Genomic DNA, 27,045 nt, shown 5'->3' with positions numbered 1-27,045 from the left:
TTTTGAGAATGTTGGGATGTATCCATCAAAAAACAACTCATTCAAGATACTCTATGGTTCATATCGATATTTTTACAAAAATATATTTTAAATTTGAAGATTTTGTATTTTTTTTTAGTTTTGTCTTAAGATGGTTTTGACATTCTTGTATCAAAATTAACATAAATATCAATTTATTTATTTTTCCAGTCCAAATAGCTGCAATATACACAGTGGCGGAGGCGGGGGCTGGCAGGGATCCGGCCCTTGCAACGAAATGTTTTTTTCAGTCTATTCTTTGTATAAAATAACTGAAATTTTTATTTTTAAAAAATAAATTTTTAATTTGATCCTTTTAATTTTTTTTTCTTGCGCCGCTCTGAATATAAGTCCCATGGCTGTGTAGGCCAACGAATTTTTTAAAAATCACGACCCATCGAAATGAAGGGTAGTTTGACATAATTGTGAAGATGAAATTCTCAGCTATAGGCTCGATTTGTGCCCATCAAAATCAAACAGCATTTTGCACCTCAAAATGTAGAAATTCTCTGGGAATTATATTTATATATTCCCACGGTAGTTAGTATGTTGCTATGTTTGCTTGAGATAAAATTGCTTCAGGTGCGGTCTCCCTCCTATTCATCTGTAGCCTGTACTTCATTACACACATCTAACACTGAAATAGACTTTCTTTGATAGAAACACCAATCTTGGTTAGCTTTGTCAGCAAGCACTGCGCTGTTATCTTACATACGTGGTTAAACTTTGTTTTTTTTTTTTGTTTTTATAACCATCTCGGTTTACACATACATCGATTAATCCTTCGAGGCTCTAAAGTTAATAACTATGTAAGTCTTCAATAACCCTGAGATTTGTAATACTCGAAATGATGATCTCTTAGCAACAGCAAATTCAGAATCTAACCAGTTAAGCTCCACCCCATATGATTATAGTTAAACTTTCTTGATGTTGGCTAAGATTGCTCTTTCAAAAACTGCTTGCAATTAGTATTTCGACCAACTGAAAATACCATCTTAAGTTTTGATGATGGCGGGGAGCTAGCTAACCAATGCATTGCTGTTATGGTACGTAGCAGCATTGATACGCAACAGAAAATGGAAACCTATCACTGTTACACCAGTATGACCATGGATGGGTGGAAGCGGTTTAAATGGAAACCCTACTTGTTGCTGAAAATGGAAGTCTTTTTTACCCAAGACAGAAAATGCATGTAAGAAATCTGGAAAATGACATGCCAGTAAAATTGGGATAATATTATTTAAGTAGGGAAGACAGGTTTTTTACTTCAAAAGGAAGGACACAAAGGCAATTGGCTTTGACTGCACTCTAAAGTTGGTAATAAACTGAAAATTATGCATAGTTTCATGTAGCTTGTTCTAGTTTTCTTTTCAATTTTAAACTATACAATTTCTGTCACCTAATCAACGAAACACCCTGCCTTCCAACTCTCTATATATACTGGTTTCTAAGCTTTGATGTACATACAGTCCCAAAAGAGCAGCTTCTCTCGAAAAGAAGAAACAGATAAAAATGGGTGCTTCATTTCTTCCATCACCAGCATTTCTTGCAGTTTTTCTCATCTCATTTGTCACCTTGTCTATCCATCCAGAGCCTGCACTTGCCATTACCAGGCACTACAAATTTGATGTATGTGTGTGTTACACGCATGTCATTGTCTAAGTACCTAAAATTGTTCAAATTTTTTATCCTCTGTTTTTAACTTGATTCCTAACAGTCTAAATAAAATGAAATTTTGCAGGTTATGTTACAAAATGTGACCCGCCTTTGCCACACCAAGAGCATTGTAACAGTCAACGGGAAGTTCCCGGGGCCTCGCATTGTTGCTAGGGAGGGTGATCGTCTTCTTATTAAAGTGGTTAACCATGTCCAAAACAATATCTCTATTCACTGGTACATATATATGGACTGGCCTCCTTCAATTTTCTCCAAATATAGTGAACATTATATAGAAAAAGCTGAGTCTAAATCTCTGTCGACGATTTCATTGATACAGGCATGGAATTCGGCAGCTTCGAAGTGGGTGGGCTGATGGACCGGCATACATAACTCAGTGCCCTATACAAACTGGACAGAGCTATGTGTACAACTACACCATCGTAGGACAAAGAGGCACTCTTTGGTGGCATGCTCATATATCATGGCTAAGATCAACTCTCTACGGTCCACTTATCATTCTTCCCAAACTCGGCACTACTTATCCATTTGCTAAACCTCACAAGGAAGTTCCAATCATCTTCGGTAATCTACTATAAGGAATTAATTAAGCTACTTTGAATAAGAGCTCGTTAAAACTTGCATCAATTTTTTTCCCCTGTTGATGGAGTCCTATGTCTGCTAACACAAACGATAATGCAAAATAAATTGCAGGAGAGTGGTTCAATGCAGATCCAGAGGCAATCATTAACCAGGCAATGCAAACGGGTGGAGGCCCAAATGTCTCTGATGCCTACACTATCAATGGATTTCCAGGGCCGTTGTATAACTGCTCTGCCAAAGGTATAATATGTTAGCGCAGTAGGCCTTCTACAACCATGCAGAGCATTTTTTTTTCCCTCTGATTCACCTTATGTGCATGGTGCTTGGCAGATACTTTCAAGCTGAAGGTAAAGCCAGGAAAGACTTACCTTCTTCGCATGATCAACGCCGCACTCAATGACGAGCTCTTCTTCAGCATAGCAAACCATACACTCACAGTTGTTGATGTTGATGCTATTTATGTGAAACCATTTGATACCGAGACACTTCTGATTGCTCCTGGACAAACCACAAATGTTCTTCTAAAGACCAAGCCCCACCACCCAAACGCCAGTTTTTTCATGTCTGCTAGACCTTACGTGACTGGTCAAGGAACTTTTGATAATTCAACTGTTGCTGGAATCTTAGAATATGAAGAATCAAACAAAACCATTAAATCAAGCCACTCCCCTAAGAAACTGCCGTTCTATAAACCAAATCTACCACCTCTAAATGACACTTCATTTGCTACAAATTTCACAAGCAAACTCCGCAGCCTAGCAAGTGCAGAATTCCCTGCCAATGTGCCGCAAAAGGTAGACAGGCAATTTTTCTTCAGTGTAAGCCTTGGAACAAACCCATGCTCCAAAAACAAAACCTGCCAGGGACCAAATGGAACAATGTTTGCAGCTTCAGTTAATAATGTATCATTTGTGATGCCAACCAAAGCTCTACTCCAAGCCCATCATTTTGGTCAATCAAAGGGCGTTTACAGCCCTAACTTTCCAATCAATCCACTAATCCCTTTTAATTATACCGGCACCCCACCAAACAATACTATGGTGAGCAATGGAACAAAGCTAGTTGTGCTTCCTTTTAACACCAGCGTGGAGCTCATTATGCAGGACACCAGCATACTTGGTGCTGAGAGCCACCCTCTTCATTTGCATGGTTTCAATTTCTTTGTTGTTGGTGAAGGATTTGGGAACTTTGATCCAAAAAAGGATCCGGCAAATTTCAATCTTGTTGACCCCGTTGAAAGGAATACCGTGGGAGTGCCCTCTGGAGGCTGGGTTGCTATACGTTTTCTAGCCGACAACCCAGGTTGGTAATTAATTATAAGTATATAATGTGCTGAGTAATATCCTGGCTTAGATAATTAGATTTATGTATGTACGTAGTACCATGTTTTGCTGAGTTGTATCATTTGTGGATGATGGCATCATCAGGTGTATGGTTCATGCATTGCCATCTAGAAGTGCACACAAGCTGGGGCTTGAAGATGGCTTGGGTTGTCCTGGATGGAAAGCTTCCCAATCAGAAGCTGCTTCCTCCACCAGCCGATCTTCCCAAGTGTTGACATTCAAGGCTTCGAGCTGCTTCTTCACTACACTGAGACCAGAAACTGCCCTGATGATTTTTTTTCTTCGGATTTTCTTTGCAACTAGTCAATTTATTTCCTTTGAGCAATTTTTTTATGAGCATTAGTCTTCCGAGATTATCTTTATTACCCATGTCGGAGTTGAGGAAGGAAACGAATGTACTATGTTTTTTTCAACCTATTAATTATTTAATGTGTAAGGAAGATTTTGCTAAGGGTTAAGAACAAAGAACAAAACAATAAAAGTGAGCCAGTGAACGAAGAACAATGAATAAAACAATAAAAGTGAGCTAGTGAACTGATCAAAACTAACAAAGCGTAAGACAAAATGATGATTGAGCCTGTCCAAAACCAGCGCAGAAGACTCAAACCACAACTTTTAACTTTGAAAATGTACAATTTGGCCAGTGATTCAAATCCCTCATCTCTAAAATCCACACTAGCATTATCACCAAAATGCACTTTCGAACAAACTTAGCTACTTATTGAAAAAGCTTGTGAGGAAACTAACATAAACTAATCAATGTAGGCAATCAACAACAAGACATTATGAACTCTACTAATCCATTCAAGGAATTAGAAGAAAAACCACCATCGCATCGCTTATGCTCATTTCAAACTTCTGCTTCAAGTCCATTGCTATCTGCCTCATCTCCCCCTTTCTGTCCACGATTAGTTTTCTTACAGTTCTTTCTTCAATCTTCCCCCTCTCCATTTCAGGCTCAAACTCAAAAGCCTACTTTCCATACATGACTCACATATCTTGCATCCACCCTTTGATCCCCAAAGTATGTTAGTTTTGCATATCGCTGGAACTCCTTCGGATTAACTTTTCATTGTGGGATTCCAGCCACCATGATTCCAAAACCCTCCAACTGCAGCGTGTGCTAACACTTCCATTTGTGCTGTTCGTTTCACATTGCAATCTCTATCCCATACAGTGTTTTTTTTTTTTCTCCTTATACCATCAGGAAAGTCAGTCCTAAGCACCCACAAGAAAGGCTGCTTGCTGCTGGCTAGGCCCCAAACCATTTCTACTAGTTCTTTCTCCTGCATGAAAAGTACGCTTCCCACGCTTACATAGATAACTGATTTACGAGTTTGCTTGTCAAGCCATGCTATGCAGCTATTGTCCTCCTTGAGTACGCTGCTAGAGGAGGTTGGAATTGTTCGTAAAAATTGCAATTGTTTAGTGTAAAGTGAAATATTCAGAACTAATAATTAGACAATAAACGAAAGCAATAAAAAAAATTGTAGAATTATTATAAGAATAAGACATCCAAACACAACTAAAATTTTTAGATTTATTGACAGATTTTTTTGTCCATACTTCTACTTAGAAAACAGGCTCACGGATAGAAATAATTTGTTGAAAAAACTCTCATAAGTGATTTGAGGTCTGTCAGTAATAATTTTACCGATGGATTTACTGATGGAAAAACAATGCTAATATTTTTTTTACCCACTTCATTCCATCAGTATTTCCATTGTTGAATATAATATATCACCGACAGAAAAACCGTATGTCATTTCATCAGTGGTTCTGTTTTGATTCGTCAGTATTTCACTCGTTGAATTTGACATATAATTGTCAAACAAACTGTTTGTTATTCCGTTGGTGAGTAAACAGTGGCAATGACATTTGTAATAACTCTTTTCAAACTCTTTGGAATATACCGATGAACTTAGATTTTAGGTAACCCCATCAGGAATAATTTAGATTTTTTAAAAAAATCTACTAAACAAAAACAGAAAATCAATAGCATTTGCAATAATTTTTTTCCAACTCTCTGGAATATAACAACGGACTAAGTCATCTCCATTGCAATCTTCTACGTTGATTTCATCGCTATCATCATCTCCATCAACTTCTATATGTCCGTTGGTTCTCAAAACACCATTTAAATCTCCAATGTCAACATTAACCAAAGTATTCTCGTGGCGATGCGAAAATTTGATTTTTCTTCTAAGTCATTAGATGGAGCAACTCGATATGGATCAACTAACTTATCAAGTTGAAAAACATCATCTCCCACAGTTAATTCATAGTTGTCATTCTGAACAACCTGGACATGATTTTTGGGTTTGATTTTCACTGCAGATAACCAATCAACTCTTGAACAATCATTTTTAAATGAAGGAGTGAATGTGTAATAAATTTGCTGGCATTGCTTGGCAAAAACAAAAATATCCTTGACGGTGCGGAGTCTAGCCTTTGTATTAATTTCGACCAAACCATGATGGAGATTTAATTTGATTTTTTTGTTAGTGGTATCATACCAATAATAGTTGAATAAAAAGACTGTATTTTGCTCGCTATTATATTGCAATTCAATGACCTCTTCTAACTTTCCATAATAGTCAACTTCAAACTCTTAAAAGTTGATCCTTTAACACAGATCCCACTGTTACATGTCTTTCTACCCTGACTATACTCTTCAGTATGAAAGACATGTCTATTGACGAAATACCTGTTATAGCACTTCACCTTTCTTTCAGGATCCAGACTTAGTAAATTCAAAGTAACATTAGCATTCCCTCTCAATTGATAAACCTGGTACATAAATTACATCTCCATCATAGTTAATGAGAAATGTGTAATGAAATTAAATATCTCGAGATATAAGAATAATTAAACAGTTTTTACAAATGTTCTAAACCATGTGAAATTTTTTTGGAGTTAAATAGCACATAATTATGTGCTTGTTTGAATTCTATTTCTGTTAAATATGTTCTCCTCACAACATGTTTTGGTACGGGTCGTCCAAGATAGAAAAGTATAGACAAGTTTCCATTTGAAGTCACTTCCCCATCGTCGTCATGTATTGAAACACAATTGATTCTTGTTCTCAAGTACGGCTCGAAATAGTACAAGATAAATGTTGAGATCTCTTTAACAATATAAGCTTCATATATCGAAGCCTCAACATACGCCTTATTTTTTTACTTTTCTCTTAAGGCTGAACAAGTACATGCATGAAATTAAATGAATATTTTGAATTAATAAAAAAACAATAGAATTTTAATTATGATGCATGTGTAATCATTAACTTCTCGAATGGATACATCCATCTATATGGACTGGGTCTTTAACTTTTGCCTTAAACGGTAGATGTATAAGTAGATGCTCTATTGAGTCAAAGAAAGATGCAAGGAATATCATTTCAAGTTTGTAAATTGTCTAGACTATATTCATTTCAAGCATCTCCATGTGTTATATCTGCAACTTGTTGGAGCATATATCTCTAAAGAAATAACTGATCTCCATGAGTGTATCCTATATCCTTTTTAGCAATAAAACTTGGTAAACTAGTGGAATGAGTGAGTCGCATGTGGGCGCGTAGCGTAACGGGATGTCAAGATCAGGGAAAAGGTTAAGTCGAATTACCTATGACTTTCTAAATACTTAGGGGATCATGAGAGGTTGCTAGACATTATATTTATTTGATCTTCAAATATAAATCAATCAATTGTTGAACTGATAATAAATTAAATTGTTTAATTTATTTAATCCTATTTATTTAGGATTATAATTTATACTTGGGTTATCTTATTAGGGAACGTAATGGCTCACACATAAAAGAATTATTAGTCAGAAATTAAAATGGAATGATTAATCAAGTGTGACTTGATTGTAATTATGTTTTAGAAATTAAGTACTATAATGTAATGAATACAAGAGATTACAATTCTAGACTTAGAAAAAAAAATCAAATAGGGACTTGATTGAATAAATATCTAAAATTATTCTAAAATAATATATGTGATATTATTTAAAGTGTGAATTGATATTTTTTTTATTTATAGGGTTTTTAGGTTTCCCTATAAATAGAATGTTATGCCACTTATTTTCTATATAAGACAGTACAATACAAAAATATCTAAACATAAAAGAAAAGAGTTAACACTCAAAGGTATAGAAATTCCTCTATTCTAAAAGAATTTAGGAGATTTCTCACTGATGGTTCGTGTAGATTACCGTTAGAGACTGAACACTTGGATAACTTGTGGTTTACGATAACTCAACTTTGAAGCAATTATTGAAAACCAAAAAAAATATCTAATCTTCATACAAACCCTAAACAATATATATATATATATATATATATATATATATATAGCATCATAGTTTGAAAAAATCAAACCCTTTCTTAGTGTAGTTTATGATCAATTATATCATTCATAAAGGTAATGTATTAGGATCTTCTTTTTTTTTGAAAAACAAATTCTTATTCTTATAAATCTAGTATTAATATTAATATTTTTCTAAATAGTGATATAAAATAATACAATTTTTTGTATTATATTTATAAAGGGTACTTTTAAGAGTGTGCAATTTTACAATTTTATAATCCAATCATATGTAAAAGTTATTTTAAACAAGTTTTAAGCAACTATAAAGATTATTTTAGGTTGTTCATTTATCTCCTAGACCATAAATCATGATCTTGGTTTGTTAAGATTGGTGATGCATGTTCCTTAAGCAAGTACCCTAGACTCATTCAACAATCCTCTCCTCCTCCTAGCAACAAAATGATGTTATCTTCCAAATTTTACAAATAAATGAATTCAAGAGGCATGCATCAACTCATTCCTCGTGAGAAAAACACAACCAGCTAATATATAAGAATCTTATAATCTCATGCATCAAAACTATTTACTAGAAACAATCAAACATTTCCTTGAAACAACTATACTTTATAAACAAATAAGAGCCAGTTTCCTTGAAAGGAAAATTTGTAAATAAAATTCAAAATCAATAAAATCATATTCAACATGTCAAAGAACCAATTCAACTCGAAAACTTAAGCTATTAGATGAGGTTTCAAGATATAATTTATATTATTTTTTAACACACTCTCTCAAATGAAAGCTCTTTGGGCTTAAAACTTGCATAAACTTACACCACCTTATGCTTATTTTTTTATCAAATATATAGGGATGGTGAGATTCAAACTCGTGACCGCTTGATCATCAAGGCTTTGATACCATATCAAAGAATTAATTCAACCCAAAAGCATAAGCTGTTAAATAAGATTCCAAGTTATGATTTATATTATTTTCTAACACAACACTCAATCCTGACATTTATATTTTCATAAACTTCCAAGCAATAACTTGCCTTTCACTTGCAAGCAGAGATTTTTCATAATTATACAAAGGTAAAGAAGACTTTAATAAATAAAAATTAAATATCTTTTATGTCTCTCTATAATTACAGTATTTTTAGTCTTTGAATGATTTAACTTATAATAAATCTTGTTTATCCTTTGATCTCTGATTGTGACATTACTTGTTAGATTGTAGCAAAGCATGTTTAACCAAATGAGATCAAGGATTTTAATTAATAAGACTTTCACATAAAAACTAGATAATAAAACATTATTGCAAAAATTAAAATTTTCTCAATCAAAATAATACTTAGACATTCATTGTACAGGAGTATAAGAAGTATTATTGGTAAATTTAATTCAAGGAGTAGCTAGGTTGCCATCTTCGCAGCAAGATTGGAGATTCTAGAAATAAATGTCATTAAGTATGAATTTAATAGCTAACGGCAAGTGTGGATTTGCCATTAAACATCACAATCTGATTCCTTAATGATATATGCTACTCTCTAAGATTCGATGAACATATAGCTAAAAACAGCATTTCATGGATTACAAATTGGTGCATCATCTAGCCTTGTTGGAAAGTAAAAACAGACAAGAAAAATGGGTGTCTATCTTCTTCCATCACCAGCATCTCTGGCGGTTTTTCTCTCCTCTTTTGTCACTTTGTTTGTCCATCCTCGGCCTGCAATTGCCATTACCAGGCACTACAAATTTGATGTATGTGTTACATACATGACTTTGTCGAAAGTACATAAAATTGTTCAAATTTTCTCTCTTCTTCTTCTTCTTCTTCTTCTTTTTTAACCTCGTTTTTAACGGTCTATAGAAAATGAAATTTTGCAGGTTATGTTACAAAATGTGACACGCCTTTGCCACACCAAGAGCATGGTAACAGTCAATGGCAAGTTCCCTGGGCCTTGTATTGTTGCTAGGGAGGGTGATCGTCTTCTTATTAAAGTGGTTAACCATGTCCAAAACAATATCTCTATTCACTGGTACATATATATTGACTGACCTCCTTCAATTTTCTCTAAATTTAGTGAGCCTTGTATCGAAAAGCTGGGTCTAAATCTCTGTCGACGATTTCATTGATACAGGCATGGAATTCGGCAGCTTCAAAGTGGGTGGGCTGATGGACCGGCATACGTAACTCAGTGCCCTATACAAACTGGACAGAGCTATGTGTACAACTACACCATCGTAGGACAAAGAGGCACTCTTTGGTGGCATGCCCATATATCATGGTTAAGATCAACTCTCTACGGTCCACTTATCATTCTTCCCAAACTCGGCACTCCTTATCCATTTGCTAAACCTGACAAGGAAGTTCCGATCATCTTTGGTAATCTACAGTAAGGAAGTTCCGATCATTTGTTTTCCCTGTTGATGAAGTCCTATGTCTGCTAACACAAACGATAATGCAAAATAAATTGCAGGAGAGTGGTTCAATGCAGATCCAGAGGCAATCATTAACCAGGCAATGCAAACGGGTGGAGGCCCAAATGTCTCTGATGCCTACACTATCAATGGACTCCCAGGGCCATTGTATAACTGCTCTGCCAAAAGTATAATATGTTAGCGCAGCAGGCCTTCTACAACAATACAGAGCATTTTTTTTTTTCTCTCATTGACCTTGTGTGCATGGTGCTTGACAGATACTTTCAAGCTGAAGGTAAAGCCAGGAAAGACTTACCTTCTTCGCTTGATCAATGCCGCACTCAATGAGGAGCTCTTCTTCAGCATAGCAAACCATACACTCACAGTTGTTGGTGTTGATGCTATTTATGTGAAACCATTTGATACCGAGACACTTCTGATTGCCTCAGGACAAACCACAGATGTTCTTCTAAAGACCAAGCCCCACCACCCAGACGCCAAATTTTTCATGTCTGCTAGACCTTACGTGACTGGTCAAGGAACTTTTGATAATTCAACTGTTGCTGGAATCTTAGAATATGAAGTTGCACGCAAAACAATTCAATCAAGCCACACCTCTAAGAGACTGCCGCTCTATAAACCAAATCTACCACCTCTAAATGACACTTCATTCGCTACAAATTTCACTAGCAAACTCCGCAGCCTAGCAAGCGCAGAATTCCCAGCCAATGTGCCGCAAAAGGTCGACAGACATTTTTTCTTCACCGTAGGCCTCGGAACAAATCCGTGCTCTAAAAACCAAACCTGCCAGGGACCAAATGGAACAAGGTTTGCAGCTTCAGTTAATAATGTATCATTTGTAATGCCGACCAAAGCTTTACTCGAAGCCCATCATTTTGGTCAATCAAAGGGCGTTTACAGTCCTAACTTTCCAATCAGTCCACTAATCCCTTTTGATTATACCGGCACCCCACAAAACAATACTATGGTGAGCCATGGAACAAAGCTAGTTATGCTTCCTTTTAACACCAGCGTGGAGCTCATTATGCAGGACACCAGCATCCTTGGTGCTGAGAGCCACCCTCTTCATTTGCATGGTTTCAATTTCTTTGTTGTTGGTCAAGGTTTTGGGAACTTTGATCCAAAAAAGGATCCTGCAAATTTCAATCTTGTCGACCCCGTTGAAAGGAATACTGTGGGAGTGCCCTCTGGAGGCTGGGTTGCTATACGGTTTTTAGCAGACAATCCAGGTTGGTAATTAATTAAAAGTATATAATGCTAAGTAATATCCTAGCTTAGATAATTAAATTCATGTAGTAATACCATGGTTTCCTGACTTGTTCGATGTGGATGATGGCTGTCATCAGGTGTATGGTTCCTGCATTGTCATGTAGAATTGCACATGAGCTGGGGTTTGATGATGGCTTGGGTTGTCTTGGATGGAAAGCTTCCGAATCACAGGCTGCTTCCTCCACCAGTTGATCTTCCTAAGTGTTGAAATTCAAGGCTTTTGGCTACTTCTTAACTACATTGAGACCAGAAAATCCTTGATGACTTTTTTTTTTGGTAACCAGCCAGTTTATTTCCTTGCCCATTTCTGAGCATTAAAGCTCTGAAATTATTCTGATTACCCTGTTTGAGTTGAGGAAAGGAAACGAACGTATCTGTTTCTTTTTAATGCAAGTAAACATTTCGCTATTCTTTTCGTTTTTTTTAAAACAAAGGATTGAGCTAACACTACAAGAACTCCAGATATCACAATTTTTATATCTGGGATCGTTTGCCTTTCTTCCGAGGCCACCACTCCAAAGCTACAAGCCTACATGCATCAGATCCCTTTTGTTTCTCCAATCCAAATCCCTATTAAAGTGTTTACCCTTTAGTGCCTCAATGACAGCTTTCTTTCTCTAGTCTTATGCTCCCCCATCATTTACAATCCTCCACCACTCCCTACTCTTTTTAGCCAACCTTAACCTATTCCTCTGGTCAATCCATCTCTGCCTCTTTGCTCCCATGTCTCCCTCTCAAATCCTATCCTTCTTTGTTGATAACTTCCCATAGGATGTCCAGCCTCTTGACTTATGGTATGATTTTTCTTCGTACAGCGGTCTGGCTGATGCCTTCATTAATAAGAACCCCAACAGAAGTGGCCATGGCTATGGATTTGTGAGATTTAATGAGAAACAAAATATTTGATCCCCCGCGAATCAACAATGACTTCTTTGACACAGAAAAAGAACAAAAACAACAGAAAAACCATAGCACATCTAACACTGAAATGACTTGTTTGATAGCAGCCTTTGGTTACTTGTTAGCTTTATCGCCAAGCATTAAGGGAAGTCTGACCTACCAGGCATCCATGCCGATACGGTTTGCTAAATTCAACGCTCCATTTCTCTTGCTGTAAATGGAAGTCTGTTTAGCCAAAGACAAGAAATGCATGGAAGGATTTAGAATTGAGGATGTTAATAAACTGAAAATATGTACAAGGACACATGATTCTTGAAGCCTGTTTTAGTTTTGTCATTTTAAAATATACAATGTCTATCGCCTAATCAACCAATATTTTTCTTTCAACACTCTATATATACTGCTCATAACAGTACCTTTGAGTATAAAAACAACAATTCAAAATTCACAAATTGGTGCACCTGGCCAGAAAGAAAAAACAGAAAAAAAAAATTGTGGGTCTCTCTTCTTCCATCATCACCAGCATTTTGGCAGGGTTTTTTTTTAATCATTTGTAGTTTGTGCCTCCATCCTAAGCCTACACTTGCCATTATCAGGCACTACAAGCTTGATGATACGTTATGTCCTTCAGCTTTGGCACCTAAAATTATCAAGCTAATATTGTCACACACATCAAATTTGAACTTCAAAGGAAAAAAAAAAAATGTTTTCTATATTTGTTTCTGACGCTATTGACAATTTAGTATATCAGCTATCAAGATGCAGGTTATTTTTAACAGTCTAAAGAAAATAAAATTTTGCAGGTTATGTTTAAAATGTGACATGCCTTTGTCCCACCTGAGCATAGTAGCAGTCAATCTCCCAGGGCCTGGCATTGTAGCTGGGGAGGGGGGAGGGTTTGTGATCGTCTTCTTATTAAAGTGGCTAACCTTGTCCAAAACAATATCTTTATCCACTGGTACAAATATACGGACTTTTTTTACAATTTCACCAAATAGTCAACCTGTTTTTGAGAAGGCAAATTCTAAATTTCTATGTATGTTTTCACTGATACATGGAATTCGGCAGCTTCGAAGCCGGTGGATTGTGGACAGAACTATGTATATAACTGCACCATTGCAGGACAAACAGGCACTTTTTGGTGGCATGGCCATATAACATGCCTAAGATCAACGGTCTATGGTCGCTTGATTATTCTTCCCAAACTCGGCTTTCTTTATTGACGCAAAGTATAGTAAAAGATAAAAAGATGGGGTTTTTCAAACCTTAAAAATTACCAAAAAAAAAAAACTTTTAAATAATCAAGCTGGATAATCTCTTAATAATCTAAAAATAAGTTATAAAACTATTTTATTAATGGCTCAACTTGTCGCGACTCGATTCCCGGATTCATGACCGGCACATAAATAAGGACTCCCTCAAAATTTCTTTACCAATACGAACCTAGACAAACATACAAACTTTTTCACCTATATAAACAAAACAAATTTCTTTGCAACATTAATAATAAAACTATCTTAATAATATAAATTGATCGTCATAATACAAAAGTTAATACAAATTCTATAATTGTGGAGCACTAACTAGATATAACTGGATAATGTTAATTACAACAACAACAACAACAACAACAAAATTCAGGTTCTGAAGTTCAAAAAAAGTGACCTGCCACCAAGCTATATGCCTGAAAATGATAAATGACGAGAGAATGAGTTCAATAACTTAGTGAGTAGATAATGTTCAATATACACATACAAGGTAATACATTAATGGGGAATATATATACAAGTTTGGCTTATGCTTTGACAAAAGAGTTTCGCATACACGTCATAACAAAAAATGTCATAACGTAAGACTCGTCAAAATACAATGAGTATGATGCTTCAGATTGTGGGATAATTAGTCATCATAGGTTGGTGACTCCCCTGGCCAACTAGGGTTTAGATACGATGTGCACAAAGACTAACACTACCCTATAAATATTGGTATTATGACTGGTATACCAAGGGTTCATATCACAATCAAACAAATAGAATGATATCCCAAGCTCAACTCATAACATCAATCAAATAAGGAGCTATTAAATCAAACGTACACATATATATCTCATATCCAAAATTCAGATTCAACAAATGATCATGTTTTATTATAACAAAGGCTAATAATCAATATATATTATCAAGAAGCATGATCCAGTTCATGTTAACTCTTCAAATATTACCTTATAATCTAAATGGCATGGGAAAAACATTGCACTAGTCCACAATGTTTTTCCCATTCTCTCCTTATGTATGGTGGGGAAAAACATTGTGCATGTCCACAATATTTTTCCTCTTTCTCGAGGAAAGACATGATGTGGTGAGGGAAAAAACTGTTCAGGTCCACAGTGTTTTCCAATTTTTCAATTATGATATGTGTGGCAAGAGTATACTGTGTGGGGAAAGAACTTTTTTGTACTATTGACCTAGACCCTCTCCGTTGTGGGCATGGTTGGTTTGGCTTCGCGGCTATTGATGTGTAAGGCTTGGGGGTGGTTTGGTCTTGGCTACATTCTCATGGTTTTGTTTCGTTCTCCCAGGCCTCATGGTGGCTAGATCTAGCTTGGTCCAGCTAGAATAGAAGGGTGTTGGCAGCTATTTCTCTTGCTTTTTGTTTGGGGGTTGGTCAGGTGAGCTTTCTTTGCCCTTCATTTTGTTTTTTTTTTCTTATCTGTGTGCTTTTGATTTGGTTGTGGCAAGGTTTGATTTTGGTTAGTTTGTGTGTGTTGGCTCAGGTTGGCTGGGTGTTGTGCTGCGTGTAAGATTAACTAGCGTATGCTGAGTATAATGGTGAAGAAGGAAAGAGTTGGGAAGAAGAGAAGAAGGTCGTGTTCATGCACTCTACATGGATTTCCAAGGAACACATCAGAGAAAGGAATGAGAGAATATTGGATTTCTATTATATAAAATGTCATAACCATCTGTTATAATTCTTAGGGTATTTAAAGAACCCAAAAACATCTATTCTCTTCTACAAGATGCCTGACCTCAACACGTGGCTATCTTGTTATTTGTGACTTTAACCGGGTTGTGTGAAACACAATCGTTTAACTATGTTTGAATTAAATCCTGCTTTCGTAAAACATAATCGTTATGCTTGATTTGAATTACATCCCTCTTTTCCCTTGTTAGTTCCTATCTTCTCTGTTTCCATCCGTGACACGTTGTCAGCTCTGTCGGTTTGTAAGAGCTCTAGTTGTGGGGTTTGATTTCCAGGATGGCGTTCAATTGGTTGTGAGTCTAGGCTTAGAGAAATGTGGCTTGTGATGAGGATTTTACATTTAATGCAGTGGATTCTAGGCTGGGTAGTTGGTCTTTAGAGGAGCAGACTGAATCTGATTAGATGATTTCTTGAGGTGTTGACATTTAATCTGGGGGTTTTGGATCCTCTGTATAGGGGTATTGGATCCTTTATATCCTCTCTTGGTGAGTTATAAAAGGTTTGTCCTTTCCTTACTGTTTGGTTTTGTTAACTTGCTTGATTTGCTCTTTTTTGTTGATGTGTGTTTGTTGTGTTGTCACTTTATGTACTATTTGATTGACTTTCTTTTTCTATTTTCGTATTGTTGTTTCGAGGGTTGCCATGTTTTTGCATCCTTTACTTTGTGTTGGCCACAGTTTTCATGCTTTCATAGTTACATTGCATTTCGTCTTCGTTGATTTTCCATGTTTGTTTCTCTCTGAGTTTTGCTGGATTTGGTTTTTGTTAATTTAGTTTGTCGTGTGTTTTTTAAAATTGGTTGATGTATTTTCCCAACCTTCTATTCTTTTGGTCATTGCTTGTTGGTTTTCCTAGTTGTTATGGTTGTTATTTGATTTGTTATCTTTCACTTTGCTATGGTATAGTGAAAAGAACTGCTATCATTTGACAAAAGGATCATGTGTCAGGGTTAAAGAATGGTTTGAACGAAAAAAAAAAAAAAAGATGAGTAGCTTTTGTGTATACATTTCAGAAAATAATTATTTCATAAGAGATAACAATCCAGCGGAACCGGTTTTTAAGAAACAACGACCCATTTCTTCTATACCTGCTAAGGTGATGCTCTTAATTTTCTATCCACGTTCTTATTTTGTTAACTAATTATCTCATCCATTTTGTTGCTTTGACCCTACATGTATATATTCAATCATATGATACTTACCCACTTCTTCTACCCTCCATTTTATTGCAGGAACAGCGAGAGATCAAGAAGACAACATCCTGCACAATGATCATTTTGCTAAATGTCATGTTGGTTGCTATAACTTTTTGCCTACTCTAGGACTATAATTGTTGAAACAAACTCCATGCAACCTTTTTGTTGCACTATGGTCATTTTGTTAAATATTATGTCTTTTGTTTGATTGGCCTTCATGCAACGTTGTGTCTCAATTAATTCTCGGATTAAAAAATGTTTTATAATATTGCTATTGCTTGCTTTGTTTACATGCACTTGGAGCTTTATATGACAAAAATATTTAGAAATTTATTATGTTTGAATGGTTTATATATTTGCTAAAAATAATTCATCATGCATGTTACGTAACACGGGCAATAAAGCAAAACGCGGTGTATTTTCACTGTACATTTGTCACTATGCAAAATTTTGTTTTTTTTTTCAGTTTGGTCATCAAACTTTGTTTTTGGGCGATCAAGTCCTATTTAAGGAGCAATTGATTTCAAATTCTTATAAAATGATAGGATTCGAAGAGGAGGGACCGAAATGAAACACGGGGCAAACATGGGTGACGTACCATAAATTTCAGAAACATTCACTTTGGTCCTCCAACTTAAACAATTGCATAGATTATACAATTTCAGTCCCTCAAAATTGTTCAAATTCTATTTTGATGCAGAGGTTTATTTTTGTTAATTTTTTATCCCTGGTTGAGAGAGGAGCGAGAGGAGAGTCGTCGGATTCTAGCGGTAAAGAGTTAAACAGATTATACAATTTCGGTCCCTCAAAATTGTTCGAATTCTATTTTGATGCAGAAGTTTATTTTTGTTAATTTTTTGTCTCTAGTTGAGAGAGAATGGAGAGGGGAGTCGTCGAATTATAGCGGTAGAGAGTGAAACTTGTCGTTGGCATCGATTTAGACCACTAAAATAAGGGATTTTTGTGTCAAATTGTTCCATTTGATGAGGGGAGTCATATTAGGTGTTTTATACTTTAAAAGTTTGTGAAAAATAGATTTGAACTCGGGTTAATTTTTTATTTTGGGTTAAATTTGGTTTTAGGGCGGATATTTGGATTTTTTTTTTTTAAAGGTCATGAATGGGTTTATCATGATTTCTATAGTGTTTTATAGGTGTTTTGGGTCAAAAACATATTGCAAAACAGGTTTTTGGGTCATAAGAGCATAGGCCCTGCTTTTTCAGTCACCACACTGACCGGAATTTAGGCAAAACAGGCAACGCATCGCTGTTGCTGGCATGGTTGCCAGACCCAAGCGCCAAGCACCTTGGATCTGACATGGTTGCCATAAAAATATAACTTTAAAGAATGCAATTGAAAAGAAATAAAATGGCATGACCGATTAAAAAACTAAAAACTAAAAAAATAGAAAAAACCTCCTCTCTTTTATTTTGTTTAGAGGGCCTCTTTTAAATAATATTGATTTTTTTCTTATGCGTTTAATTTTCATAAAGGTTTTCTTGTTCATCTAAGGTTTTGTTTTTATCTTTTATATAGATAAACTATGTTTTTGAAAATACAAAATATTTATTTTCAGATAATATTTTTAATATGTGTAACCTTACATGTTATTCTTTTTTTTATTATTCAATCAATTTCATGTCATATTTTTCAAGATTAAATATATTGATCTACATCTGTCTCTCAGTTTTTCAGGTTTTGTTTTTAGGTGTCATTAATGATTTTTTATTTATCTATTAGCTTACATAATTGTTAGTTTATTTGATTACATGTGTGCATAAACTTTTTGATTTGTTACATTTTTTGACCACAAAAATACGTTGAAAACAACCTGCATATATCTTTTTTTATGAAAAATAAAAATATTTGACCCGCGGCGAAGCGCGGGTCACATAGCTAGTTTATATTATTTCTCATACATGTGAAATATTATCTACTCACCTAACTCAAAAGCAAAATAAACACATAAGCAGACACCGAAAGAAATTCTATTAATATACTTAGGTGGAATGTCAGGAATATCTGAATACAAAAAAAGACATGGTCAAAACAAACTTGAAAGGAACATAAAGTCAATTTAATACGTTCATCCTAGGGTCTAACTCATAACTCTATATATATTTAGGAACCAAACAATTTTTTTCCAAAAAAAAACCAAAAATCAAACGGTTTCTAAAATTTTAATTCAAAACAAAACAAGTCAATAAACCTCAATTATTCATAAAAATCAATTTGAAAACTAAAAATTTCTAAACATTGAGGGAACAAACTGAAAATTTATAAAAATTAAGGGATCAAATCCTACCTTTCTGATAACTAGGAATCTTCTTCAATTGAAAATATGCTTTCAACTCTTACAAACAAACTGAAAGTTTAGAGGGCCTCTTTTAAATAATATTGATTTTTTTCTTATGCGTTTAATTTTCATAAAGGTTTTCTTGTTCATCTAAGGTTTTGTTTTTATCTTTTATATAGATAAACTATGTTTTTGAAAATACAAAATATTTATTTTCAGATAATATTTTTAATATGTGTAACCTTACATGTTATTCTTTTTTTTATTATTCAATCAATTTCATGTCATATTTTTCAAGATTAAATATATTGATCTACATCTGTCTCTCAGTTTTTCAGGTTTTGTTTTTAGGTGTCATTAATGATTTTTTATTTATCTATTAGCTTACATAATTGTTAGTTTATTTGATTACATGTGTGCATAAACTTTTTGATTTGTTACATTTTTTGACCACAAAAATACGTTGAAAACAACCTGCATATATCTTTTTTTATGAAAAATAAAAATATTTGACCCGCGGCGAAGCGCGGGTCACATAGCTAGTTTATATTATTTCTCATACATGTAAAATATTATCTACTCGCTTAACACAAAAGCAAAACAAACACATAAGCAGATGCTGAAAGAAATTCTATTAATATACTTATGTGGAATGTCAGGAATATTTGAATACAAAAGAAGACATGCTCAAAACAAACTTGAAAGGAACATAAAGTCAATTTAATACGTTCATCCTAGGGTCTAACTCATAACTCTATATATTTAGGAACCAAACTATTTTTTTTTCAAAAAAAAACCAAAAATCAAACGGTTTCTAAAATTTTAATTCAAAACAAAACAAGTCAATAAACCTCAATTAATCATAAAAATCAATTTGAAAACTAAAAATTTCTAAACATTAAGGGAACAAACTGAAAATTTATAAAAATTAAGGGATCAAATCCTACCTTTCTGATAACTAGGAATTTTCTTCAATTGAAAATATGCTTTGAACTCTTACAAACATCTAATATATCTTCTCTTCAAAATCTCCCCATCAAAAAGTAGAAATACATCTATGAAAAGGTTAGCTGCAAGTTAAGTCTTCAATGTATCATCTATCATAAAATACCACTTTCTTATTGACATGATGCCTATATGAGTTTGTAGGAATAAATACGGGCTTTGGTCTTTCTTGAGGTAATTATCTAGGCACGTCCCTCTCCTCAACACATTCCCTTGTTGGGCCTCCCCCTGTCCAACCAATCAAATTTATGTGTCAGGACTTTCCATGTTGCCTCTCGAGCCCTCGTAACATCCTAGAAGGCCTCCACTTCAGGTGGAAATATGTTACCAACACCTTTATCCATCAAACAAGTCAACCCGCTCTAATTCCAATTAATGCAACTTATAATGGAAGATTGAAAGTTAGGGTTTCTCAAGCACTATAATTGCACTCATTTTTTTTTTTTAGTTTAACGTGGGTGTCCGGACCAGTTTGCGCGCACCTCGACTAATCCCACGGGCCCTAAAGTTAACGACCCTGTAAGCCTTCAGTGGCCATCATCTGAGCAACCACAGGGCTCGAACCTGAGACCACAGAAAGAACAAACCTCTTGGTTCCAGGCTCTTACCAATAATATCTTAATTGCACTCATATACTATAGAGACTCGGAATTGAAAAGTTCTAAATAATATCTTAATAATCCAAAAATAAGCTAAACCTCATTTGACTCGTTTGGACTTAGACTTTTGATGCGCGTCCCACGGCACTAGTCCATTTGCTAAACCTTACATGAATGTTCCAATCATCTTTGGTAATTGAAATTTACTCTTTTTTTTTCCCGTGGAGGTAGTCCTATTTCAGCTAACACAAACAATAATGCAATACAAATTGCAAGAGAGTGGTTCAAAGCAGATCCAGAGGCAATCGTTAAACCAGGCAATGCAAACAGGTGGGGGGCCAAATCTGTCTGATGCTTATACTATCAACGGATTTCCAGAGCCATTATATAACTGCTCTGCCAAATGTTTGTCGTGCAAGTATCTAAATTATGGCTATAAAAAAATTAAGCGTTTACGTGCGGATGTTTCTCTCATCTACGTTATACAAATGGCACTTGACAGATGCTTTCAAGCTTAAGGTAAAGCCTGGGAAGACTTGCCTTCTTCGCCTGATCAGCGCTGCACTCGATGATGAGCATAGCAAGCCATACACTCACAGTGGTTGCAGATGATGCTGTTTATGTCAAACCATTTGATGCTCCTGTTATGACTGCTAGACCTTATGCGACAGGACAAGGTATTTTTGACAATTCAACTGTTGCTGGCTTTTTAGAACATGAAGTGTCATCCAAAACCCTTCAAACAAGCTACTCAGTTAAAAAAATAAAAAATAAAATCACTCTCTATAAAGCAGATCTACCACCTCTAAATGACACTTCATTTGCGACAAATTTTACAAGCAAACTTCGTAGCTTAGCTGGTGCGGAATTCCCTGCCAACGTGCCACAAAAGGCCCACGGGCAGTTTTTCTTCACAGTGCGTCTTGGTACAAACCCATGTCCTCAAACTCAAACCTGTCAGGGACCAAATGGAACAATGTTTGAAGGTTTAGTGAACAATGTTTCATTTGCAATGCCAACTACAGCTCTGCTCCAACCCACCATTTTGGTCAATTAAAGTGTGTTTACAATCCTAGTTTTCCAATCAGTTCGCTAACTCCCTTTAATTAAACTGGAAACCCACCAAACAACACTATGGTGAGCAATGGAACCAGGCTGGTTGTGCTTCCTTTAACACCAAGCTTGGAGCTCATTATGCAGGACAATCAAGTGATTGAAGATGGCTTGTATTGTCTTGGATGGAAAGCTTCCCAATCAGAAACTGCTTCCTCCACCAGCTGATCTTCCCAGATGTTAACGTTAAAGCTACTCCACTTCTCAGTAGCAGTCAGCCCAGAAACTGGCCTGATGATTTTATTTATTTCTTTTTCCTTCGAGCAAGTTGATCTTGTGAAATTATGTAGATTACCCATGTCAGGGTTGAGGAAAAGAAAATAATGTACGAAGTTCATCTCAAATATTCTGTTGCTGAAAGCATGAATTGATATTGACACTAGTGTAGATTGATTTTCTGTGCCCTTCATCTCTACTTTGCCTTAGCTAGTGCTCTTACCTGGTCAAACTTTCTATTTGGAAAACATTGAGATGACAAACGATGTCCACAAAGTAACAGGTCTGGACCGTATGGCATTAAGATCTAGCCAGCTCGGTGCCCATCTAACCTACTAAATCTTGATTATGGGACACTAACAACTTCGATACAGTTTATTTGGGGTTCTTTTTTTTATTTTGTTTAATGAACATGAACATCAGAGATTCCACTGTAGAAAAGCAGTGTTAAAGAAGGCAACCCGAGCCCTATTTCTACTGAAGACAACGTTTTGGTCCAAAACCAGTAACTTTTAGAGAGAATGGTTTAAATCACACAGAGGATGAGTTGAAAACCCACCATTCATCTCTAATGCAACCTAGTAATCTCAACCCAGTGTGTACTTTACTACAACACATGATGTTGAGAAGGATCATTGAGCCATTAATTCTTTTTATTTATAAGGCTCAGATAAACAATGTGAATAAATTGAGAGGGTTTATATTTAGAAAAAAAGAACGAGCTACAGTTAACAAAAACAAAGACTTCAGCTATCCCCACTTCTTCTGTTATAGCTACAGGCACTCGTTGCCGCATAATAGTTCACTGAACTTGGTAACACAAAAAATTAATCAAAAAGTAAATGAACCTATAAAGAATAGCATTGCACTATATAACTATAATATTAAAAACTGGCTTGTGCAACCAATAATCAGCATCCTACTTGACATCCCTATCCATTGGACCTGTATATTAAACACGCATACAACCCAATCCATCTTCTAAACTAACCTTTGGCATAGTTAGTATTGAACTGTATATTGGACCTGTTTATTAAACACGCATACAACCCTATCCATCTTAAAAACTAACCTTTGGCATAGTTAGTATTGAACTAAGAAAAGCTTTGCTCACGCATCAAAGTTTCTAACTTTTCAACATCTTCTGGAATGTCGACACCATGTGCCTCGTGGTCAACTTTTATCACCTGCAAAATTTGTGTACAGTTCTAAATTTTGATATTTTAGCAAGCACAATCTAATTCATTCATATGGAAAAGGAAAACAAAAACCTAATTTTTAGATAATAACATTTGAAAATACATGCAGTTTTCTTAGGAAGTGAACAATATACAGTGGTCCTGAAAAAATAAAGAGAAGAGAAGAAGGCATCTAACATGAGATAATGGATAAGTAGAATAGCAAAAAGATTAGAGAAAATTAATCGACCGTTTTATTTCAAATTTCTCTTCCTATTTTCCTTTGAAAATAACGCTCAATACGATTTAAAAATCAAATTGGCTTCAATTTTCTATCCAAACAAAGTTTTTACAGGAGAAGAATACAAAAAATGGGAAAGATTCTTCCATTTCAAAGGGTAACACCCAAAAGAAATATTTTGCTTTCATTACCGAAACAGCCTAGTCTAGGGCCTAGACCATATTGTAAGAGAAACAAATAACAGCTTTGAGAAAGCCTTGCAATGTTAAAACTATTATGCAAGAAGTTTCAAATAAAACAAGCCAGTCAAGGGGGTAGAGTAACAGTAGAAGTTCTTTATAATACCTTCATTTTGTAACCATTTTCAAGGACCTTAAGCTGTTCCAAATCCTCTTCTAGTTGCAGTGGAGTAGATCGAAGCTCAGGATATATCTTCAGAAACTTTGTATCATAACTCTGATCAAACATCAGATGATATGCAGTGTTATTAAAGTGCAGGATGGCAAACAACGTGGCTGAAAAACAGAACCCGTGCAGACAACCCAGCAATCACTCAAACATGGAGAGAACTTCCAAAAAAGATGCCATCTTCATACCTGAATTCCTAGATGAAGCATATAAGGAAATTGTGTATTGACCTTTCCCGTTCTGTATCAAGTGGGTAAATATATTCATTAACAGTCTGACATGAAGAGTTGTGCGGAAAATTAAGACAGCCAACTAATACTTGATAAACTCACTTGTTGTAAGGAATTAATCCCCTTGAAAAATAGATAGCATAGCCATGATTATCCACCACACATTTCACTCGATTGGGATCGAATGCATCTTCAGGCTTCAAAGCAGTTACAGCAGTGCTAAACACTGCATCTGGGGCTGCCTGCATCCATATGAATAATGATAAACTTCAACTAAAGGTATTAAATAATGACAAGTACTGCAATACGATCAAACCAATGCAGTATAACTTCTGAAACGATTTTAAAGCTGCACAGGTCATTCATTTTCTTCACTTCACAGGATTTTTCAAGTTGCTTAAAACAAACCTTGTGAAAATATAAAAATTTATAAAGATAAAAAATGAACCTTTTGTTCATCAGTTCTCATGGTCATGATTCAAGAGATGTTCATTACAAAGATAAATAAATTCACCTGCAGTGCTTTAACAATTCTATCTATTATCTCAGGTTCAATGAGAGGCTCGTCACCCTGAATATTGACAACAACATCATATTTCTTATCTAGCTTTTGAAGTGCTTCGTTGCATCGTTCAGTACCTGCACAACAACGAAAGATCATTACCCGGCCTTTGGAAAAAAAAAAAGAAATTACGATTTACATTGAACAATAACTGAGATACCTACCATTTCGACAGGACTCTGAAGTCATTATCACATCAGCACCAAATCCTCGACAACATTCTGCAATTTTTTCATCATCCGTAGCCACAACTGCATTGGCAAAGTTTATGAAAGAGATTGTTAAGATCATCAACAAACACATTACACCATTCAAGTCACAGAAAAGAATCTACACCAATACAATTATTGTAGCAAGCAGTTTTTTCCCCTTCTATGGGTCACAATTGAAAAATAAATGAAAGACTACTAACACCGAGCAGTTATCGAACAAGTCTAGCACATAATAGATCACTTTTGATGGCGACCACAACATCAAAGCCAGACTTTAGGCATCTAAATGCATTAAAAGTCTAACCAGATCAAACGAACATAGAGATTCTCAATGCATTTTAGTTTTGATCCATAAATTAATCCAGGAACACCTCTATAGAGATATTCTCAATGACAATATTACACGAAGCAGAACAGCTCCCCATCAAATTAAGGTGGAGCTCGGGCTAGTTACTTACCTATATGATCCAGTGTACTTGCTAGTTTGGCCCTTTCCCAAGTTCTCTGTAGATGATCAACTAAAAGTGTGAGTATAAAGGAACTCTCTTTCGAGGTACTTTATAATTTTTAATTAATTATAAATTAAAAGAACCATTTCTTTCCCCATATCAAACAGTACACTATAATTCAAAAAACTTAGTACAAGATAAAGTAAATAATCTCACTTCAAAAGATTTAGCACAAGATAAACACGTTAATTCTAAAGATGAGAAATTGAGTACAGAAGATCAATCAATGAAAACACCTTTGTTTGCTAATCTTTACTCCTTGTTTCAGTACTGGATCACTTAACATATAGTGCCCCAACAACTATGTTGTAAAAAGGGATAACACTAATTTAAAATAATTTCACACAAGCTCGATTCCGCACAAAACAGCCCTTGAAAAAGTTTTTGGTTGTAAAAAGATCTTAAGAAAAGGTACAAGAAAGTTGACCAAAAAAAAGGGTTAGATGGGCACTTTAGTAAGCTTTTGCTATAAAACAAATTACCAATCACTGAAGGAATCCAAATATACAAAACCCATATCAGATCTCATATCAAATCACTGAATTAACACCTCAAAAAAATCACATGCAAAACTAAAAATCAAGAAATGAAAAAACTTTAAAAGAAGTAATGAATGAAATAAAAGAAAGGGAGGCAAAAGGGTACCTGGATCATGGGTTTACCAAGGATATTAACAAGTGGTTTGCCTTCAAACCGAGAAGAAGCATAACGGGCGGGTATGATACCAACAACTCGGCTCCTGAACTTTCTGTATCGACCCAGATATGCACCAGCGCCAATGGCAGCAGCAATTGCAGCCCCGGCTACAATGCTGTGCACGATCCAAAATTTGCTCGATGAAGACTCAGAAGAACACATCGACATTTTTGTCTATGGTTGTCCTGACTGCTCTTCTCTGGCACTTGTAGATCTCATATCAAATCACTATATCCTTGGCCAGGTCGGATCAATTTTTCTTTCTAAAATAAATAAATACATAAAAACGTTGCTAACGTGCTTTTTATATAAAAAATAATAATTATAAATTCAAAATCTAATAAAAAACGAGCGACATTTTTTTTAAAGATTGAGAAAATAATATTATTTTAAAAAAACTTATAAGATAATAATATATTAAATTGATTTTAATCAATATAATTTAATCTATAAAATTTATAATTCAGACATTAGATTTTAATAATTTTATAATAAGCACATCAAAACAAATTATGAAATTCAATTCTCAATCAACCCAAGATAAAAAAAAAATTATAAAAAAAAAACATTCAATTTTTAAAAAGTATAAAAATACCGATTCAAGTCAACATTGATAAACCTGTCAAACTCGTGACTCAGATCATAAGAACCGGATAACCTAGTAAAAATCAAACTGAAAAAATTTTGAAATTCATTTTCTAACCAATCAATTATTAAAGGACAAAAATAAAAAAAAATCTAGTTTAAAAGAAACGATAAAAAAAGATTCAAGTCAACTCAGGTTAACCCACCAAACCCACGACCGGGTCATGAAACTGGGATAAACTTATAGAAAAAAAATCAAAAAAACAATTACGAAACTCAAATCTCAATTAATCAAATGTTAAAGAAAAAAAACTCAATGAAAAAAAGGACAAAAAAAAAGACTCCACTCAACATGGATTAACCTTTTTAACCTAGAACCCGGGTCATGAAACCAAGATTACCCCGTATAAGATGGATTAAAAAAATATACAAAGTCCAATTCTCAACCAATCCGATATTGAAGAATAAAATTTAAAAAAAATCG

At 35.0% G+C, this 27,045-nt stretch overlaps 3 protein-coding genes and 1 pseudogene across 3 annotated transcripts; 3 read left to right on the top strand and 1 right to left on the bottom strand.

The window, feature by feature from the left end:
- Positions 1 to 1,387: 1,387 nt before the first annotated feature.
- Positions 1,388 to 4,071, top strand: LOC18095594 (laccase-17). Its single transcript, XM_006370209.3, has 6 exons — positions 1,388 to 1,647; positions 1,760 to 1,911; positions 2,015 to 2,259; positions 2,389 to 2,517; positions 2,608 to 3,579; positions 3,705 to 4,071. Exons 1-6 carry the CDS (start codon positions 1,531 to 1,533, stop codon positions 3,833 to 3,835), a joined length of 1,746 nt encoding a protein of 581 aa, XP_006370271.1. The 5' UTR covers positions 1,388 to 1,530; the 3' UTR covers positions 3,836 to 4,071.
- Positions 4,072 to 9,570: 5,499 nt separating this feature from the next.
- LOC18095593 (laccase-17) lies at positions 9,571 to 11,856 on the top strand. The gene is made up of 6 exons (XM_006370208.3): positions 9,571 to 9,687; positions 9,814 to 9,965; positions 10,068 to 10,312; positions 10,407 to 10,535; positions 10,626 to 11,597; positions 11,715 to 11,856. The coding sequence occupies exons 1-6, from the start codon at positions 9,571 to 9,573 to the stop codon at positions 11,843 to 11,845; spliced, it is 1,746 nt and encodes a 581-aa protein (XP_006370270.3). The 3' UTR covers positions 11,846 to 11,856.
- A 769-nt stretch (positions 11,857 to 12,625) lies between these two features.
- Positions 12,626 to 21,987, top strand: LOC18095592 (laccase-17-like; annotated as a pseudogene).
- A 796-nt stretch (positions 21,988 to 22,783) lies between these two features.
- Positions 22,784 to 26,229, bottom strand: LOC18095591 (3-deoxy-manno-octulosonate cytidylyltransferase, mitochondrial). The gene is made up of 8 exons (XM_006370206.3): positions 25,926 to 26,229; positions 25,230 to 25,275; positions 24,724 to 24,810; positions 24,512 to 24,636; positions 24,100 to 24,239; positions 23,956 to 24,007; positions 23,705 to 23,815; positions 22,784 to 23,127 (listed from the first exon to the last, which is right to left on the bottom strand). The coding sequence occupies exons 1-8, from the start codon at positions 26,142 to 26,144 to the stop codon at positions 23,035 to 23,037; spliced, it is 873 nt and encodes a 290-aa protein (XP_006370268.1). The 5' UTR covers positions 26,145 to 26,229; the 3' UTR covers positions 22,784 to 23,034.
- Between the last annotated feature and the right edge of the window lie 816 nt (positions 26,230 to 27,045).

The sequence above is a fragment of the Populus trichocarpa genome, chromosome 1 (genome assembly GCF_000002775.5).
Source record: "Populus trichocarpa isolate Nisqually-1 chromosome 1, P.trichocarpa_v4.1, whole genome shotgun sequence".
Classification (NCBI taxonomy): Eukaryota; Viridiplantae; Streptophyta; class Magnoliopsida; order Malpighiales; family Salicaceae; genus Populus; species Populus trichocarpa.
Note: the sequence above shows the minus strand (reverse complement) of the source record. Positions and strands in the feature narration are given on the sequence as shown.

Excerpts from the sequence above, each read along its gene's own strand:
- LOC18095594 (XM_006370209.3), top strand. The coding sequence starts at position 1,531 with ATGGGTGCTTCATTTCTTCCATCACCAGCATTTCTTGCAGTTTTTCTC. Across the intron at positions 2,260-2,388 it reads GGAAGTTCCAATCATCTTCG|GAGAGTGGTTCAATGCAGAT; the intron begins GTAATCTACTAT and ends AATAAATTGCAG. Across the intron at positions 2,518-2,607 it reads GTATAACTGCTCTGCCAAAG|ATACTTTCAAGCTGAAGGTA; the intron begins GTATAATATGTT and ends GGTGCTTGGCAG.
- LOC18095593 (XM_006370208.3), top strand. The coding sequence starts at position 9,571 with ATGGGTGTCTATCTTCTTCCATCACCAGCATCTCTGGCGGTTTTTCTC. Across the intron at positions 9,688-9,813 it reads CCAGGCACTACAAATTTGAT|GTTATGTTACAAAATGTGAC; the intron begins GTATGTGTTACA and ends GAAATTTTGCAG. Across the intron at positions 10,536-10,625 it reads GTATAACTGCTCTGCCAAAA|ATACTTTCAAGCTGAAGGTA; the intron begins GTATAATATGTT and ends GGTGCTTGACAG.
- LOC18095591 (XM_006370206.3), bottom strand. The coding sequence starts at position 26,144 with ATGTCGATGTGTTCTTCTGAGTCTTCATCGAGCAAATTTTGGATCGTG. Across the intron at positions 24,811-25,229 it reads AAGTACACTGGATCATATAG|TTGTGGCTACGGATGATGAA; the intron begins GTAAGTAACTAG and ends TTGCCAATGCAG. Across the intron at positions 24,637-24,723 it reads TTCAGAGTCCTGTCGAAATG|GTACTGAACGATGCAACGAA; the intron begins GTAGGTATCTCA and ends GTTGTTGTGCAG.